Genomic DNA, 19096 nt, shown 5'->3' with positions numbered 1-19096 from the left:
TCGTAAGATTAGTAAGTAGCACTGGCAAGCGAGGCTTAACCTTTCCCAGAAGCTGTTTTCAGCTCTCCTTGTGAGCGTTCTGTGACCCAAAAAAGCAGCTTTGGGGAGATGAGCCATTTAAATCAGGAGAACAATATAAGGAGGTGGTGGAAGTATTACATATCTGCATCCACCACTCCCCTCCTAAGCCAGGTGACTGGACCACTTGAAACCAAACCAAACCATGGGTCTCTGGCACCCTAGGAGATCTTTTCGACGAGGCAGAATACCCCCTGGAAGAGCTGTCCTGTTCTTAGCTCAGTTGTAACCCAGTCCTACTCCCAGATGATCCCAGATTTTCTGTCCACTGTGGATACAGTTCCTAACTGCTTTCATCTCTGCCTCAGTCCTCCATCGCTTTCATTCCAGAGTCAATACTAGGGATGGGCACAGAACAAGAAAATGGCAGTTCGTTTTGTGGTTCGTTGGGGTATCCAATTTGGTGGTTCGATTCATTTTTTACAATTTCCCAAACAATTCACGGCTCATTGGTTCATTCAGTTCAAGAAGGCGTGAAACAGTCCCCAAGAGGGCTAGAAAGCACAGGTGTGCTGCGACATGCTCAGTGTGATGACGTTACCCAGAAGAGACGTTATCACGCTGGGCATGTCACTGCAGGGGGTGGAGTTCTGTCTCTTGGGGGGAAACTGATAACCATAGAGTTTTTTCCCAAGTGATAGAGCATCCCCTTAGTGATGCGCCTGGTACTTCTGGTGACGTCATCATACCAGGCACGTTGCAGCGCACAAGGAGGATCCCCCACCGATAAAGACGTAGACAAACTGCCAAAAAAACCATACGGTTTCATTTTTGATTCATGCGCAGCACCATTTGTCGAACTGATTCATAATGAACCATGAAGCGGCCATTTTTAGAACAAGTCACAGTTCATGCTTCGATTCGTGCCCATGCCTAGTCAAGACGCCTGCAGCAGCTGAGGAGTAGAACTCCACATCCGATAGGTGGGACAATTCCCGTTCGCAATGGCTCTGGCAACTGCCCTTCTTCTGCGGTTTCTCCATCAACTGCCGTTCAGGGATACACTGCTTCTGAACATGAAGGTTCCACATACCCATCATCATTCATCACTGCAACTCAACTGCGTTTCCTTGCAATATTTCCTGAGTACAACAAAAAAACTGAAAGCCACGAAAACAAATGAAGCCCAGCCGAGTCTCCTGCAAAGAGACGGTAACAGCTTTTAATCAGACAAGAGTCAGTACACCCGTTAAGACAGACACCGTTTGCCTCTTTTTTTGGGAAATTCCTTCACATACCAGCAGGGAAGAACAGTTTTTCCTCAGGAAATTAAAGCCATGTGCAAGCCAGTGCTTCAGTTTGTTTTTTGTCGTTGTAGATTTTCTCCTGTGATTTATTTACATTACAGTACCTCTTTGTGATCAGCCGGAAGGCGGCGAGGGGAGTGCGTGTGTGTGTGTGTCTTTGTCATGGACAGAACGTGTGCCCAAGTCGAGAAAGGCAGATCTCCTATTTATAGATTTGTACATTATACATACATATATATATATTGTGTGTATACACAGATACATTGCTCTCTTCTTTGAAGTTTTTAAAAAATTGATCAGCCGTCATTCTATAAAAAAATACCTAACTCTACAAGATAGAAAAAGGAAAACAAAATCTTTCCCTCTCCAAGTATACATTGATTTACACCCAAATGGTCCTCCAGAGCTGTGCAGTACGCGGGCCCTTCCTGCAGACTCAAAAAGGGAGCGAGGAGAGAACAGCATGATCAATTCGGGCTTTGAGAACTGTTTGGCGGATGGGAGTGGGGGAGCAGAGAAGCAGCTCTTCACTTCCGTGCCCCTCTTTTCCTCGTCCCCCTCCTCCCCCAAGTGCACACTCACATTTGATCTCCCTGAAACTGCGGCAGCATTCGTTCATTCCCACTTTCTCATTGTTTCAAGCTAGCTATTTTCATGCAAGCCGGCCGACGCGTCGGAAAACCCTCCTGGCGACCTGTCCGGCGCAACGTGACTCCGTGGTGCAAAAGCCAGCGATGCTGGATGGGGTGCGTCCGTGCTCCCTTTGGTGCATTTTCCATTTAATAACAGGGCTGTGCAGCTCCATCACACCCTAAGGCTAAAGGACTCGAACGCCAACCGGTTCTCGAGGAAGTGGGCAGCCACCGCTTGCTCCTGTCTCATGAGGACTAGAAACACAGGGGACTCAGCTCGCCTGGAGCGACCACGCCACACTCTTTGCAATTGGATGCAGTGTGAGTGTTGTATCTGTGCTTTAGAGACAGATGAGGGGAGAGAGGGAGTCTAAGGAGAAGGTGAGACTCACCGTTTCCAGCCTTCACGGTAGAGCCACGTGCTTGGCTGCTGGGCTCTCCTGCCCTGGGGATAGGAGGGGTGATGTTTGCACTAAGCTTCCATGCAAACCTGCCCTCAGAGGATCTGTCATCCACTACGGGCTTCTTTTCCCTACCTGTGCCATTAAAAGGAGGAAGGGCGGGGGAAACAGAAGAGGATTTAAAACCAGCTGCTGAGGCCAGATATAAAAACACCCCCCATTCACCACCAGTCCGTTCAGTGGAAGCAGAGCCCACGCTTTTTTTTTTTTTGCTTCCAAGTGCATCTCTTCCCTGGAGAACGGAGAAGGAAGACTTACAAAACTCTTCCTCATCACTTCCCGGAATATTCAGGCGCCAGCATTTTTTTTTCCTTCTTCTTTAAAAATGGAGCGAAGGGGGGGGAAGCGGTGCGGCAACTTTGGGGGCGAGCTTCTATCATTCTTTCCGAGCGGGGAACAAAACCGATCCGAGGTCAGCGGAACCGGCTCTCGGGTTCAGCTGGAAGGGAAAAGGGGGGGGACATGTCGGCACAAGCCCCCTTCCGAGGCAACCATCCATTGCTCTCCCATGGGGTTTATCCCGGCAGGGGAGCTGCCTTTCAAGCAACCGAATGGGAGGCAGCAGAACTGAGCCGTGCCGGAAGAGAAGGCATGCAGCCAAGGGGGCAAGGAAAGACTGCCGCAGAACCAGGGTGGGGGCACAGCTCTGCCTCCAGTGCTGCAGTATCATCAGCAGAGCATCCCCACCCACGGCCCGTCTTCCAGCAGACCAACAGCTTCACATGCCACGGAGAGCAGCTGCTACCAGGGGCTCTAACTAGGTACTATCAGTCTTCCGTGGCCCCCCACCAGCAGAAGAGCCCCCTTCCTGAGTTCTCTGCCCACCAGCCTTGGTAGGAGAACACCTATGATGGATTTTAAGGCAGCTGGCTAACGGAAAAGGAGCCCAGGAAGAGACTCAGCCATACACCGACAGATGCCAAAGAACTTTTTTGGGGCTGGGTGCAAATAGTCCCTGAAAGCCAGGAAGCGCCAAATGGTTCTTCCCCTTCCAGTGATCAAAGAGGAGAAGGAAGTCAACCGTGTTTCACATCACGCCCCTGAGGCAGAGCTCAGCTCCAAAAAGGGACGAGCTTCCGAGCACCTCGGTGAGCGTTCAGGTGGTGGATGGCAAAAGGCAGAGATGCGCAGGCAAGGAGTCGTGGCGTTTTGAGTTCTGCTTCCCTTCATCTCCCTACCTAAACTCCCCCCTCCCACACACACACAATTATTCCTTACAGTTGCAGAGAGACCCCCAGCTTTGCAAGCTCAAGACAGCAAAAAAGTTTCCGATTGCAGCCTCATGTGCATCCCCCTTACATCCTGCAGCAGGGTGCTGGGAGTGTGTGTGTTCACACCTGCCCCCCCCCCCCCCACTCATGCTGCTTGCGTCCGTGACTTGCCTCCTTTCCGGAAGATTCCCTTTCCGCCTCCCACCCTAAAAACCACCAGAGTCAGCCGTGCTGCCAGGCACGTCCATGGGGTTCCATCACCCAACCGTCCGCCGTGAGGCTTCCTGCGGTTTCTTCGCAAAGCAAAGACCTCCTCCTCCTCCAGAGCAGCCACTCCACTGCACCCAGGGGCCAGCAGGACCAAGACGCCGAGGCCTCTTACTTGACTTCCAAGATGGACGGGTTGGTTTCCATTATGGCCACAATGATCCGGTCGATGTAGTCCTGGAGTCGGAGGTTGATCTCTTTCTGCTTTTGAGTAGCCTCCATTAGCTGCAAGGGAGGGAAGGAAGGCTCAGCACTGGAAGGTTCCTCTGCGACAGCTGATGGGCTGGGACCACCCACCCAAATGCCAGAAACAGCCACTTAGAACCCACACAGCTTATGCTGAAAATCTCCCTCCCATCTATTGTTGAATCCCCTAGTTTTTCCACAGTTTCTCACATCTCCCCAATCCAAAGGATTGATTCCAGTGACTCCCTTCAACTAAAAGAGGAAGATTTCCTTCACCAAAGACAGACTTTTCAAATGCCTTTCTTTGGTGGAGGAATGGTAAGCAGAAGAGAGTTACAGGAATCCAACCCAATAACTGCGTTTTAAGATAGATTCAGGTGGGCAGCCATGTCAGTCTGAAGCAATAGAACGAAATTTGAGCCCAGTGGCATTTTTGAAGACGAACACAATTTTATTCAGGGTATAAGCTTTCATGTGCATGCAAACTTCTTCAGATAGATTCAGATGGGCAGCTGTGCTCACAGGAAGCAAGCAACAGAACAAAGTTTGAGTTCAGCGGCACCTTTAAGACCAACGAAGTTTTATCCAGGGTATAAGCTTTTGTGTGCAAGCTGTGTAATATACAGGCCCTTCCTGTATCTGAGGTAGTGTGCTTATACACAGAAGCCCATACCTTGAATAAAACTATGTGGGCCTTAAAGGTGCCACTGGACTCAAATTTTGTTGTTTTTTAACATGCTTCTCATCAGGGTTTTTTTTTTTTGTAGCAGGAACCCCTTTGCACATTAGGCCATGCCCCTCTTATGTAGACAATCCTTCAAGAATTTACAGGGCTCTTTGTGCAGGGCCTACTTAAACTCCAGGAGGATTGGTTACATCATAGGTGTGTGACCTAATATGTAAAGGAGTTCCTGCTACAAAAAATCGGGCTGGCAGAAGAACTGCAGGGATTGAAATGCCTGCAGGCCATACAAATGCAGTGAAGCACACTCATCCTCCCCTCATCCTCCTGCGAGTGAGGGTCAAGAGATGTAGTTTAGAGTTCTTGGCTGTGTAGAAAGCTAGGTTGGAAAAAGAGGCAAGCATCCAACAGGCATGAACAATTCCATTTTATGTCAGGAAGGAACGAAGGAAGGAAAAATCATGCCATCTTGGATTCTAGGGAGAGAAACTGAAATAGGAAGGAAGGAAGGAAGGAAGGAAGGAAGGAAGGAAGGAAGGAAGGAAGGAAGGAAGGAAGGAAGGAAGGAAGGAAGGAAGGAAGGAAGGAAGGAAGGAAGGAAGGAAGGAAGGAAGGAAGGAATTTGTCCCAGTTATGCTTTTAGTGACAGGCTGATTTGACTGTTTTTTTTAGGCAAAATAACAAACAGCAAGTTAACAGATTAAATATTTCATATATCAAAAAGAAGTCCCATTTCTGTGAGGGCAGGACAGCATCTGTGGATGATGCATAGTTTTTAATGGCCCCAGCCTGGCCACATATTTGACATATGAAGTTGCACCAGATCAAGCTTTACAGGGCTGGGCTGATCAGAAAAGAGATGATCCAAATAATCCTTCCATTCCCATCTTTACCCTCCAAGCAGCTCAAAGCGATGCTGCTACATCCCTCCTCCCACTGTGGCTCTTCCACAGAGAAAACAACATTATTCAAGAGCCTCGTCTTCCTACGCTGCCCCAAATCCACTCCCATCCCCCAACAAAATCCCAACAGTTCTGGTTTTCCTCCTCCATGCATAGCCCCCATCACATCCCTTTCTGGACCCCCCCCCCTTTGGATTTTTTACAACACATAGTAGTAATTAAATATACAGTTGCAGTCAATAAAACCCTGCAATTAACAAGAGGAATAATAAAATTACAGCTGCTATAAAAATCTCCCATAAACACAATAAAAATGCTCAATAATGGTTTCTAATCTTCAAAAACCACCGGAATAAAAAGAGTCTTTGGCGGCTGTCGTCAGCTGGGGGTTTTAGTTATCATTGCTAGTTACCAAGGAGCCGGTTTCTGCAGTGTCCCTCAGTACCAAAATTAAACCCAAACTAGGAAGCTTTGAATGCTGAGACTGCGCTGTCAAAGCAAAATGTCACAACACTTCCTTCTGACTTCTACTCTGGCTGAATGTAACTGGATCTATGGTGCTGAGACAGAAAACTGTAAAAGATGGGTACCAGTCCTAATGGGATCCAATAGCTTGAACACCCAAAGCTGCCTTATAGTGAACCGGACTACTGGTCTATCAAGGTCAGTATTGTCTACTCTGACTGGCAAATTAGCTGAAGTAGACCAGGAGACCGGGATCTTACGCTGATTAACGTAAGAGAGCCAGTTTGGTGTAGTGGTTAAGTGTGCGGACTCTTATCTGAGAGAACCGGGTTTGATTCCCCACTCCTCCACTTGCACCTGCTAGAATGGCCTTGGGTCAGCCATAGCCCTGGCAGAGGTTGTCCGTGAAAGGGCAGCTGCTGTGAGTGCCCTCTCAGCCCCACCCACCTCACAGGGTGTCTGTTGTGGGGAGAGAAGATATAGGAGATTGTGAGCTGCTCTGATTCTCTGATTCAGAGAGAAGGGTGGGGTATAAATCTACAGGCTTCTTCTTAAACGTTTTAGAGTTCCATTTGTAAACTCTGCCATTATTATAGTCATCCATATCTCTGTCAGATTTTCATCTCTTTCTCTTAAGTCTTTTTATATTCATTTAAATCTCTTTCATTTTCTTATCAAATATTTCTGTACTTTTCTTTAACTGTTCCTCTATAGTTTCTCTATTTCTGGATTAAGTGTTGTACAACCTCCAATGATTTCTCAATTAACAACAAGATAAGATCAAGTGAGCACTTGTTTTAGTGTTGCAACTTGCAACACACTTTCTCCTGAAGTCACCTGATTCTAAAAAAACAATGCTGGCGGTTTTTGAAGCCTTAAGCCTCTTAGAATTCTGGCTGCCTTCACATATTAATTTAATGCATATTGAGTCTCATTTTCTTCTGTTGCAATCCCCCCAATAACTTCTTCTGTAGATTTTCTGAATCTCTGTTATCCTTAAACATAACTGGCAGCAGCTCTCCAGGGATTCAGGGTCTTTCACATCACTTACTACCCGGTCCTTTCCACTGGAGATGCTGAGGACTGCAACTTCCGCCTGCCAGGCAGACGGCTCTGTCACCAAACTACAGCCCCTATCCTAGGCAGCTGGATTCTGGGGTAAAGGCAAGCCAATCTGCTTCATCTTCCCGGCTCCCCTTTTTGATTCAGGGAAACACAAGATGACCCCCCCCCAAATCCAAGAGGAGCTTCCGACCTTACCTCATCTCTGGAGACCGAGCTGATTTCTGCCGCCAAAGACTCGGAAAAGGAGGCAGAGAAGAGGTTCTTGGCGCCTTGAATGCTGAGGTTTATGATCTGCCCGTTGAGTTCATCATTCTGTTCCTTCAGGTTTCGGTTATCCTGTTTGCAAAAGGAAGCCCCGGAATGTCAAAGCAGCTGCCTCTCAGTGCATACATAACCATTTATTTAGATTCTTATATCCTGCTTTATACCTTTGGTGCAGTGGTTAAGAGCAGCGGACTCTAGTCTGGCAAACCAGGTTGGATTCTCAAATCCTCCTCCACATGCCACCATTAGGTGACCTTGGGCCAGTCACAGTTCTCCCACTTACCTCCCAGAGTATCTGTTGTGGGAAGAGGAAGGGAAGGAGACCATTAGCTGCTCTGAGACGCCGAGTGACGGGTGGGGTATAAATCCAATCTCTTCTTTTCTTTTCTCCTTAATGGGGGACCCAAAGCAGCTTACAACCAATGTTCCCTCTAAGCTGCAGAGTCTTGTGAGCAAAAATTCTACTTTGTGAGCTACTGGCATTAAAAGTTGTGAGCTACTGCATCAATTATTGTGCTCTGGAGTCATGCTTCCTGAGCTAAGACAAAAATCTGTGAGCTAGCTCACACTAACTCAGTTTAGAGGGAACGCAGCTTACAGCACTGTTTCCCCCCCTTCCTCATTTTCATCTTCGCAACAACCCTGCTGCGTAGATTAGTGTGAGAAAGAGCAACTGATTCAGAGTCATCCACAGCAGAGCAGAGATTCAAACCCAGGTCTCCTGCCCACTATACCACGCTGGCTTTCCAGATATCAGGATCTGAATCTAGAGCCTCCTGTGTGCGTACACAGGTTCTACTGCAGCGCTACAAATCCCTGCATGGCAAAAAGGTCTCCTCTGTCTCTGCTCAGAAGCTTCTGTCGAGATACAAGCAGCAAACTCTGAAGTCACCCCTCAGATATATCTACAGATGTCCAGCACACCAAAAGTGCTCCATGAGTGCAGGCTCTCTATTTCGGCAAAGTCACCTGTAGTTAGGCAGGGTGGAACCACCTGGAGAGTATTAGAGTGAACTGATGCACCTACTGCAAGCCTGGCCAGGAATGAACTGCAGGCCAGGGGTGGCCAAACTTGCTAACGTAAGAGCCACACAGAACAAACATCAGATGTTTGAGGGGAGGGAGGGAAGGAAGGAAAGTGGAGAGGAAGGGAGGGGAGATGGAAAGAAAGCAACTTTAACTTTAAATGCATTCTCCAAGCTGCCAGCTGACTTGGCTTGGCAAAGTGATTTAAAGAAACAAAGGCCTTCTCTAAGCCAGCCGATGGGGCCTCGAGAGCCACAAAGTTTGTGTGAAAGAGCCAGTGTAGGCTCAGACTCAAAGCCAGGAGTGGCCCTCCAAAGCTTTGCTATTGGTACCTTTCCGGCTACCAGCCAGTCCTCGGTCATCTCAGGGACGTGCCCCAGCCCCTGGTACCTGCTTGAGCCGCCTGATCTCTTGCTCCAGCTCCGTCTCCCGCGTCCGACTGTTGTACTCCTGGAGGCCGATGCTGCTGCTCCTGCCCCGTCGCTGCTCCGCCTCAAGCTTGAAGAGCTGCAGGTGTTCCAGTTGCTTCCTGAGGTCTTCGATCAGCTGCAAGGCCACAAGCAGAAAGGTCAGTGAGTGAGGTTTCTTCAAGTCTCTGGCCTGTAGGCCAATTCTGTTTGCCCAGTGACTATTACCATACGCCCAGTTAAATGGGCCCATGTACTAACCAAGTCGGTCAAAGGCACAAAGCCCTTCCACAGCTTGGCAATCCATGCTCCCTTAAAGCTGTGGAGCTTTTTGTGAGCAAAAATTCTACTTCATGAGCTACTGGCATTAAAGTGGTGAATGAGCGATTTGGCAATTGCATAAATTAGTCTGCTCTGGGGCCATCCTTCCTGAGCTAAGGCAAAAATGTGTGAGCCGGAGGCTAAAAAACTGTGAGCTAGCTCACAATACCTCAGCTTAGAGGGAACACTGCTGACAATGCTATTACTAACTAAAGGAGGTACTCTTACTATGTACAATTGTCTTCCCATTCATCATTAAATATATTCAGAAACAGATCTTGAAACACTGCCAAGATGTATTTTTTGAATATACTGATCAAAATTAGGTTAGAAAGCTTTAAAAATTAAAATAAAAATAAAATGATAAAGTCCAGAAGGATTACGTGACAGAACTGAGCAACATACGTTTAAAATGTTTATACTTACAATGACCCAAGATCAGAAATGTTAGAATTGTTAGGAATGAAAATGTAACTGTATATAGACCAGCCCCAAACAAAAGTATAGAAATAATTTATACATAATAAAGTAAGATCTGTTCAGCAACTTTATAGATAGAATATATTAGACCATATGGATGATTATAAATGATGGTTTTTCTCTCATTTTTCTGCTTTTGTCGACCAAAATATGACTGTTTATATATAAATGAAACTCTGGTATTTCTATCTTATCTTACCTTTATCTATGCTTGTATTGTTTATATAGTTATATATATATATTTAAAATAAATAAATACTATTCTGAAACACTGCTAGGAATTTTGTCCCTGCCCATACCTATGAAATCAGATTCAGGTCTCCTCCACATTTCCTCACCATCTACCTGAACCGGAGAAGCGAACAGCACCCCTCGGAAACCCAAAGGCATCCAAGTATAACCCCCCCACTGCCCATCTCTTGAGAGCAAGAGACATTATAACCATTTGACCTAGCTGCCCAGAAGTTTCTAAGGCCGATTCAAGATGCTGATTATTACCTACAATGTATGCAAGGGAATTCTCCTCCAGCCCCAGACACCAACCAAGGAGGCATTGTTCCTGGGCTCTGCCTATATGATCTGCAGCTACTGGCCTTTTCAGTGGTGGTGCAGGCATTCTGGAATACTAGTCCCAAACATCCCAAAATGGCTTTTAAGCGCTAGCTGAAGAGAAATATATATGGTTTGCTAGGGATATATATCTTGCGCTAGGCTTTCTTTTTATAGCTACTGCAGTTCCCCATCCATTGCTTTATTTGCTTTGGAGTTGTTCATCATCAGTGGCCGTTATGAAATGGAAAGACAGGCTTATAAGGTTTTAGATACTGCAGCACTGCCCATGTGTAATCCCCCCGCCCTGTAACTGCAATTTTCAATTGTTGGTCCAAACCAGGGGTGGCCAAATTGCAGCTTGGGAGCCACATGTGGCTCTTCCACACATGTTGTGTGGCTCTTGAAGCCCCCACCACCCAATTGGCTGGCTTGGAAAATACATTTTTTTCTCCCTAAATCACTTCTCCAAGCCAAGCCAATCGGTGGCTTGGCGAGTGCATTTAAAGTAAAAGTTGCTTTATTTCCACCTCTCCCTCCCCACTCTCCCATCTATTTTTCTTTTTTCCTTCCTTCCCCCCCTCCCTCCCTCCCAGCTCTTAAACATCTGACGTTAATGTCCTATGGGTCTCAAACATCTGATATTTATTCTATTTGGCTCTTTGTTAAGCAAGGTTGGCCACACCTGGCTCAAACTCTGGATGATTTCAAGTAGACCCGAATCCCGTTCAGGCCAATATCTTCCTCTTCCTCCTCATCCGCCTACCCACCTCCTGCGTACATTCCTTGTCCTTCTGGAACTGGTGTCTCTCGTGGTTCAGTTTGTCTCCCAGCTTCCGCTTACTTTCCAGCTCCTCATTCAGCTGCACCGTAAGGTCTTCTATCTCATCCAACAGTTTCTGTTTCTCCTGAAAAAGAGCCAAGTGAAATGAAAGCCTCTCTTCTGAGAGGTAAACACACATGTGTTGATTGTAGAAGACCTGTAATGGGAGCTAAGAACATCAGAGAAGCCATGTTGGATCAGGACAATAGCCCAGGGGTGGCCAACGGTAGCTCTCCAGATGCTTTTTGCCTACAAATCCCATCAGCCCCAGCCATTGGCCATGCTGGCTGGGGCTGATGGGAGTTTTAGGCAAAAAAAAACATCTGGAGAGCTACTGCTGGCCACCCCTGCAATAGCCCATCCAGTCCAACACTCTATCTCACAAGGTGGCCAAAACCCAGGGGCCATCAAGAGGTCCACCAGTGTGGCCAGAACTCCAAAAGCCCTCCCAAGCACCAAGAAGATAGAGCATCACTGCACCAAACGGAGTGTGCCATCTATGCCTTCGGCTAATAGCCACTCAGGGGTCTCTGCTCCATATAAGAAAAGAAAGAAGCCATTTGAATCAGGCCAGTGGCCCATCCAGTCCAACTCTTTGTGTCACACAGTGGCCAAAACCCAGGTGCCTTCAGGAGGTTCCTTAAGAGCACTCACAGGAGGAGGAGGAGGAGGAGAAATAAAAGAAGAAGAGATTGGATTTATAGCCCACCCTTCACTTGGAGTCTCAGAGCGACTTACAATCTCCTTTCCCTTCCCCTCCCCCACAATAGACACCCTGTGAGGTCGATGGGGCTGAGAGAGCTCTTTTATTTGCTTTGCTTCAGCAAGTAAAAACTTCCACACATCCTGCCACTAGAGGGCAGAATGGGCATATAGTCAACCTGTAATACCTAGAGAAAAAGCATAACCACTTGATTCAGGTGGGCAGCTGTGTCCATCTGAAGTGACAGAAGAAAGTTTGAATCTCAGTGGCACCTTTAGGACCAGCAAAGTTTAATTCTGGATATAAGCTTTCATGTGCGTGCATCCTTCTTCACAGGGCTTTTTTTGTAGCAGGAACTCCTTTGCATATTAGGCCAATCCTCCAAGAGCTGACAGGGCCTACTGGGAACTCTTGGAGGATTGGCTACACATGTTCCAGATACAGGGACATACCAAGATCAAGGTAAGACTGGTCGACTGCCCTTGTTAACTTCAGCTGCTGCTTGCCGAGAGACCAGAGGTCACCTTGGACTCCCTCCTCTTGGCCTCTCCCGCCATCTCAAACATGAGGCTAACAATCCTGGCCTGCCCCGCAGGGCTGCTGTCTGATAAATGTATGCAAAGCATGTCAAGAACTTGGGAAACGCAGCAGCCCAGCCTGAGGAAAGGTGCTGCGTGAACTGAAAGCTTGCAATCCTGTCTGTAACACAAGAGGGCTGTGCTGCAGACCAGAGCTTAGAAATCAATTTCCAGGACTGAGTCAAACCCTCCTAGCTGTCATCCTTTCCACCCCTGCTCAGTGTTGCCCCCTGACTCGTGTACATGAATGAGACAAGCTGCTGGGTTATTATAACAGCCCAGTGGATCATGCAGGGCACGCCTCAGGAGATTTAAACATACATATTTATACTCACAAGACAGCCCTGGCATGTGCAGAGAAAAACCTGGTATTTGGTTTGGCTGGGGCTGGGGTAGGGCTGCCAAGCCCAATTCTAGAAATATCTGGGGACTTTGGGGGTGGAGCCAGGAGACCTTGGGGGTGGAGCCAGAAGCAAGGTTGTGACAAGCATAACTGAACTCCAAAGGGAGCACTGGCCACCACGTTCAAAGGAACTGTGTGCCTTCTCTCCATTGGAAATAGTGAAGGATAGGGACACCTTCTTTGGGAGCTCATAGACCCCCCTGGTCCAACCTTTTTGAAACTTGGAGGGTCTTCTGAGGAGAGGCAACAGATGCTATGCTGCAGATTTGGTGCCTCTACCTCAAAAACAGATCCCCCACCAAGCCCCAGATACCCACAGATACCCACAGATCAATTTTCCATTATACTCTATGGGAATCGGTCTCCATAGGAAATAATGGAGTGCCCAGCAGACATTCCCCCCCCCGCTTTCTGATGACCTTGAAGCAGGGGAAGGGCCTCCAACCTGGAGGATCCCCTGCCCCCACCTGGAGATTGGCAACCCTAGGGTGGGCGATAGGGAATATCCCAGGCGGTGACTAACACACCCATATGTGAATCCAAAGAAAGCGGGATGGCTTCAGCAAGAGCAGGTCCTGTGCAGCAACCTCTCAAGGGCACTCCTCTAGAGAGAAGGCGCTGAGTCATGGGGGATAACTAACGCCATGTTACCGTGGAGCCACTCAGGGACGTGCACTTGCCACAGTCACAGAGGGAACGCAGAGCTCCTGCTTGACTTTTTACACACAAAGCGAGCACCGCTGAGAAGCACACACACCCCGCACAGAAAAGGTGCCTCACCTCCTCCAGCCGCTCGATATTGGCTCGCAGACACGGGACGCAGGACCGGAGTTCACCATTCTCCTCGTCCAGTTGTTGTAACCTGCAGTTTGCACACAGACACACATGTGGATCAGTCAGGGATGTATTCCTGCACACTTGCAACAGGGGGCACTGCAAGGGATACATCTACTCTGGGCTAAACAAGAAGTCCAGTGGCGCCTTAAAGGCTATCATCGTTTAGTCCAGCTGCAGTCTATTGTGAATCACGCTGAAAGAAAATGTTTAGTCTTTAAGGTGTCACAGGACTTCTGCTTTATTTTGCCGAAACAGACTAACAGGGCTCTCCCTCTGGAATTAAAGGGTACTGGAAGTCTGTTATGAGAAACCTCAATATGGTTAACTTCTATGAAAAACACAGCTTGGGATCACAGTTCATAGTCGAGATACAAACAAACAGTGATATACTGGCCAACATATTTAGTAAAACTTTTGTCAAGAACCTTACAAATCTTTTGTCACATTATAAAGTACAACATTACAATATTACAAAGAAAAGTCCATCCAATGAGCACCCAAATAAGTGTTCAAATTTATATGGAGCAAGCCGGTCCTGAACCTCTTTTCTTAACCAAATGCAAAAACCTTCTGAATTTAGGTGGCAAAATGCTCTCCTTTTTTATCACTTAAGTCAGGGGTGTCAAACATGCAGCCCGTGGGCCAAATCAGGCCCCTGGAGGGCTCCTATCAGGCCCCCAAGCAACTGGCTGTCATCTGTTTCCTTCTCCCTCTCTCCTGCTTCCTTCTGTGTAACAGCTTGCTTTGCCAGGCTCTCTCAATCACACAGCAGAGCTACTGAGCCAAGCCTCCCTTCTATTGGCTGAGGCTCCTCCCCCTCCTGATTCCCTGGGGAAGGAAGGAAAAAGCCAGAGCTTCCTTTGCTCAGTTCCCTGGATCCCATGGGAGAAATACAAAGAAAGCACCTTTAAGACGAAGTGCTTCTTTAAGTATGTTTTAATTGTGTTTCTCTTTGTCCTTTATAAAGTTTATATCTCTGCTACCTAATCTTAAATAGGTACACACATGATCTGGCCTGACCAGACATGGCCCAGCCTGACAAGGTCTCATTTATCTGGCCTCGTAACAAATGAATGTGACACCCCTGACTTAAGTGTTTAATTTAGGAGTAAGCCAGTTCTGAAACTCTTCTTTAACAGATGCAAAAGCCTTCTGAATTTTTCTGGCACTGCTCTCTACAAAAAGCTTGCAAACTAACTCTACTTTTTAAAAAACCCATTCCAGGTAACTCCATGCCGTTTAAAAAAAACAAACATTCCAGGTAACTCTATGCCTGCTTCCTTGTTTACTGGTAGTGGATAGTTCACTACAGTGGCCCAACAACACGGTGACATGCCTGCTACTGGTTTCTTGAAACAAACAGGCAAAAGGCCCATGGGAAGGCAGGGCACAGGGTGCCGACAGCAGGCATGATGGGAAAACACAAAGAACATTTCCATGGGGAGGATCTCTTGCTGCTGCACCCGCTTTTGCATTCACAGCAGCCATGAGAGCGGAACAGGGGACTGTCTCTCTGTGGAAGCGACCAGCCTCAACCCATGGTTAAAAATGCCAGACACAATCCTGACATCTCAACCGCTGAGACTTTGATGTAAAACCCCAGTCCTGGCTCTGGGCCAACCACAGAGGGGGAACAGGGCCCAGACCGACCGCGGCCACCACGCTGAGCAGCTTCATAGGTCAGGAGAATGGAATTTCCCATCGAGTCAATAATTTTGATGGCTTGGCACACAACAGCCACAGTCACCCCCGCCCCTTGTCTGGCCGTCGGGCATGCTGCTTCCGAATGTGGAAGCTCCGTTTTTAGGAGAGCCTCTGCAAAGCGATCTACTCAACCGCTTCCTTAGCCTCAAAGCAGAACATGACTCAAGGCACAGAGCTAACCCAGTTGCGACTCCTCCGCCCATCATTTGAAGAGCCACAGTTTGGCCACGCCTGTACTAGCAGCCTTGCAGTGTAGTTACCAGCTCAAGAGGAGAGAGGAGAGAGGACAGTCCTTTAAAATCATGTGAATCAAGTGTTAACTGCCTTGGGCTGAAGCGCTGGTACACCCCTCCCCAATACAGCATCTATTTATTCTTCTCCAGGGGTCATTTTGTAGGAAAAATAGGTGGTGGAGCTCATTAGCATAACACATTAGCATATGCTGTCCTCCCACCAGCCAACAGCAACCTGATGCAAGAAAGGAGAGCCCCAGGCGAGCGAAGCCTGATTGGACTGGCTAGAGATCCTTGGCCACCCCTCCACGCCACAGTCAAAAGGCTAGCAAGACACCCACCACCTCAAATCACATAAGAAGTGGAGAAAGGGTGGTGTGGACTTCTCCAGGGGTTAATGAGGGCTGCTGGGGGCATGGCAAAGCCCCTGGTGGCTGGCTGACTGCCCGCTCTCCTAATCCAGGGATTGTTATGTAGCTGCACCTACTATTCAATGGACAACGGAGGAGGAGGGGGAACCCTCAGAAAGGTTCAAGAACTGTGCTCCTGTGAGCTCCTGCTGAATCTGAGGCCTGTTCTTCTCAAAACCAGAAGAGACAAAACCTCAGTTCATCCATTCCCAGGTCTTCACTCAGCTCTTCCCTTCAAGGTGTACAGTGAAAAAAAGAAAACACTGCTGTAGACCAGGGGTGGCCAAACTGCGGCTTGGAAGACACATGTGGCTCTTTCACATAAACTGTGCGGCTCTCGAAGCCCCCACCACCCTGTCAGCCACCTTTAAATCTTTCTCTTTAAATCACTGTCCCATGTGAGCCCCTCCTCCCCCCACCCCCCGGGTTCTGAGATCTGCTACTAAAGATCTTCTTGCGGTCCCTGGTCCTAAGGACACTCGGCTGGCTTCAACCAGGGCTAGAGCCTTCTCGGTCTGAGCCCCTACCTGGTGAAATGAGATCCAGGCCCTGAGGGACTTATCAAAGTTTCACAGGGCCTGTAAGATGAAGCTCTTCTGCCAGGCTTTTAATTTATCCGGTGGGTGTTCCCTTGTTACCAGCTGCCTCTCCAGTATTTTTACCATTACTGTGACTGCGCTATGTTGCCAAACATTGGCCTATACATTGTTGTGTAGATATGCCTTCTTGCACTTGTTGGTTAATATGTTGTACTGCCCTCAGATTTTTATTCTGTATGCTTTTATGATGTTTTATATTTTAATATGTAAGTATGTTAAACTTTTACTATAAGCCACCTTGAGCCCACTTGCGGGAAAGGGCGAGATATAAATCTAAAATTTTAAATTAAATTAAATTCTCGAAGACAAGCCTGCTGGCAGCTTGGAGAATGCATTTAAAGTTAAAGTTGCTTTCTTTTCACCTCTCCCTCCCCATCTCTTTTCCTCCCTCCCTGTCTTGCAGCTCTCAAACATCTGACGTTCATTCTATGTGGCTCTTACATTAAGCAAGTTTGGCCATCCCTGCTGTAGACTCTGTCCAACCAATTGGAAGGGGAACCTTTTTTGCTCACTGTATAGTACAGTAGTGCATGGTGCATACAGTCAGAGCAATTATTCTGATCAGGCATGAACAGAAGTGAATACCGGGCCTGCAGGTTCTCAATCGCAATGCTCTTCTCCCGCTCCATCTTGGTCAAGAGCTCCCGCTGCTTCCGGATTTCTTCCATCAGGATCTCATCGGCTCTCAGCTCTTGTTCTTTCAGCTGCTCCTCCAGGGCATTAGCTCTGCAAGCGATGAGAGAGAGAGAGAGATTAGCTCTGATTGGCATTAACTCAAGACATCCTCACTGGAGTTCAGCTATTTTGAGGGCTGGGGTGCTAAAAGCTGGCTTCTCGGGAGTGCACCGTCCATGGACAGGCGTTGTAAAGCCTTGCTTTCCACCTTCTCCCCGTGCACCCTTCTGGCACAGAAGCCTCCACTCAACACGACGGGGACCACGTTTCATTGGGGGAAATGGCCCTCTGCATGGTCCAAGCTTGTCAGACAGGAAGCTAAGCAGGATTGGCCTTGGTCAGTACTTGGATGGGAGACCACCAAGGAGATTCAGGGTGGCTATGCAAAGGCAGGCAACGGCAAACCACCACTGAACATCAGGTGCCTTGAAAACCCTGCAGATGAGGGGTCGAGTTCACAGAATCACAGACCGCCGTCTGTTTGAATTGTATTGCCATTATGAATTTTACTGGGATGTTTATCTTTTAAAATTGTTGTCTAGTGTTTGTGATTTTAGTTTGCTGTGCACCACCTTGAACCCTACTTAGAGAATGGGTGGAAATAAATGGAATATAATAAATAAATGGAACCATAGAGTTGGAAGGGACCTCCAGGGTCATCTAGTCCAACCCCCTGTACAATGCAGGAAATTCACAAATACTTAAGAACATAAGAAAAGCCATGTTGGATCAGGCCAATGGCCCATCCAGTCCAACACTCTGTGTCACACAGTGGCCAAAAAAAATTATACACACACACACACACACACATATATATATACACACTGGTTAATAGCCACTAATGGACCTCTGCTCCATATTTTTACCTAAACCCCTCTTGAAGCTGTCTATGCTTGTAGCCACAACCACCTCCTGTGGCAGTGAATTCCACATGTTAATCACCCTTTGGGTGAAGAAGGACTTCCTTTTATCAGTTCTAACCTGACTGCTCAGCAATCTTATTGAATGCCCACGAGTTCTTGTATTGTGAGAAAGGGAGAAAAGTACTTCTTTCTCTACTTTCTCCATCCCATGCATTATCTTGTAAACCTCTATCAAACCTCTTACAGGCATATACCACATACACCCAGTGACCCCAGCTCTGTGCCTGTAAAGGTAAAGGTAGTCCCCTGTGCAAGCACCAGTCGCTTCCGACTCTGGGGTGATGTCACATCACGATGTTTTCAGGGCAGACTTTTTATAGGGTGGTTTGCCATTGCCTTCCCCAGTCATCAACACTTTACCCCCAGCAAGCTGGGGACTCATTTTACCAGGATAGAAGGCTGAGTCAACCTTGAGCCAGCTACCTGAACCCAGCCTTCTGCCGGGATCGAACTAAAAAAAAAAAATTTGTAATCTTTCATTGAAATCTGCCTCCGTTCCTGGGGACTGGAAGGTAGCAAATGTCACCCCCATCTTTAAAAAGGGTTCCAGAGGAGATCCGGGAAATTACAGGCCAGTCAGTCTGACTTCAATACCGGGAAAGTTGGTAGAAACCATTATCAAGGACAGAATGAGTAGGCACATTGATGAACACGGGTTATTGAGGAAGACTCAGCATGCGTTCTGCAAGGGAAGATCTTGCCTCACTAACCTGTTACATTTCTTTGAGGGGGTGAACAAACATGTGGACAAAGGCGACCCGATAGATGTTGTTTACCTTGACTTTCAGAAAGCTTTTGATAAAGTTCCTCATCAAAGGCTCCTTAGAAAACTTGAGAGTCATGGAGTAAAAGGACAGGTCCTCTTGTGGATCAAAAACTGGCTTAGTAATAGGAAGCAGAGAGTCAGTATAAATGGGCAGTCTTCGCAGTGGGGAACGGTAAGCAGTGGGGTGCCGCAGGGCTCG

At 47.6% G+C, this 19096-nt stretch overlaps 1 protein-coding gene across 4 annotated transcripts in view; it reads right to left on the bottom strand.

Moving 5' to 3' along the window:
- Positions 1-1213: 1213 nt before the first annotated feature.
- The window catches only part of RAB11FIP3 (RAB11 family interacting protein 3), a 148188-nt gene continuing 130305 nt past the window's right edge, over positions 1214-19096 (bottom strand). Inside the window, exons 9-15 of one of the 4 annotated variants that reach the window (XM_060260825.1) lie at positions 17119-17259; positions 13531-13612; positions 11014-11151; positions 8877-9032; positions 7392-7532; positions 4012-4121; positions 1214-2857 (exon numbers count right to left, since the gene is read on the bottom strand). In XM_060260825.1, the coding sequence (XP_060116808.1) occupies positions 2854-2857; positions 4012-4121; positions 7392-7532; positions 8877-9032; positions 11014-11151; positions 13531-13612; positions 17119-17259 (772 nt within the window). In that variant the 3' untranslated portion in view covers positions 1214-2853. Of the gene's footprint in view, positions 4122-7391; positions 7533-8876; positions 9033-11013; positions 11152-13530; positions 13613-17118; positions 17260-19096 lie in introns of all 4 variants that reach the window. The other 3 variants (XM_060260824.1, XM_060260823.1, XM_060260826.1) reach the window with 3 other exon arrangements.

Source organism: Heteronotia binoei, chromosome 20 (assembly GCF_032191835.1).
Source record: "Heteronotia binoei isolate CCM8104 ecotype False Entrance Well chromosome 20, APGP_CSIRO_Hbin_v1, whole genome shotgun sequence".
Lineage (NCBI taxonomy): Eukaryota > Metazoa > Chordata > Lepidosauria > Squamata > Gekkonidae > Heteronotia > Heteronotia binoei.
This window is presented reverse-complemented; position numbering and strand designations above follow the sequence as displayed.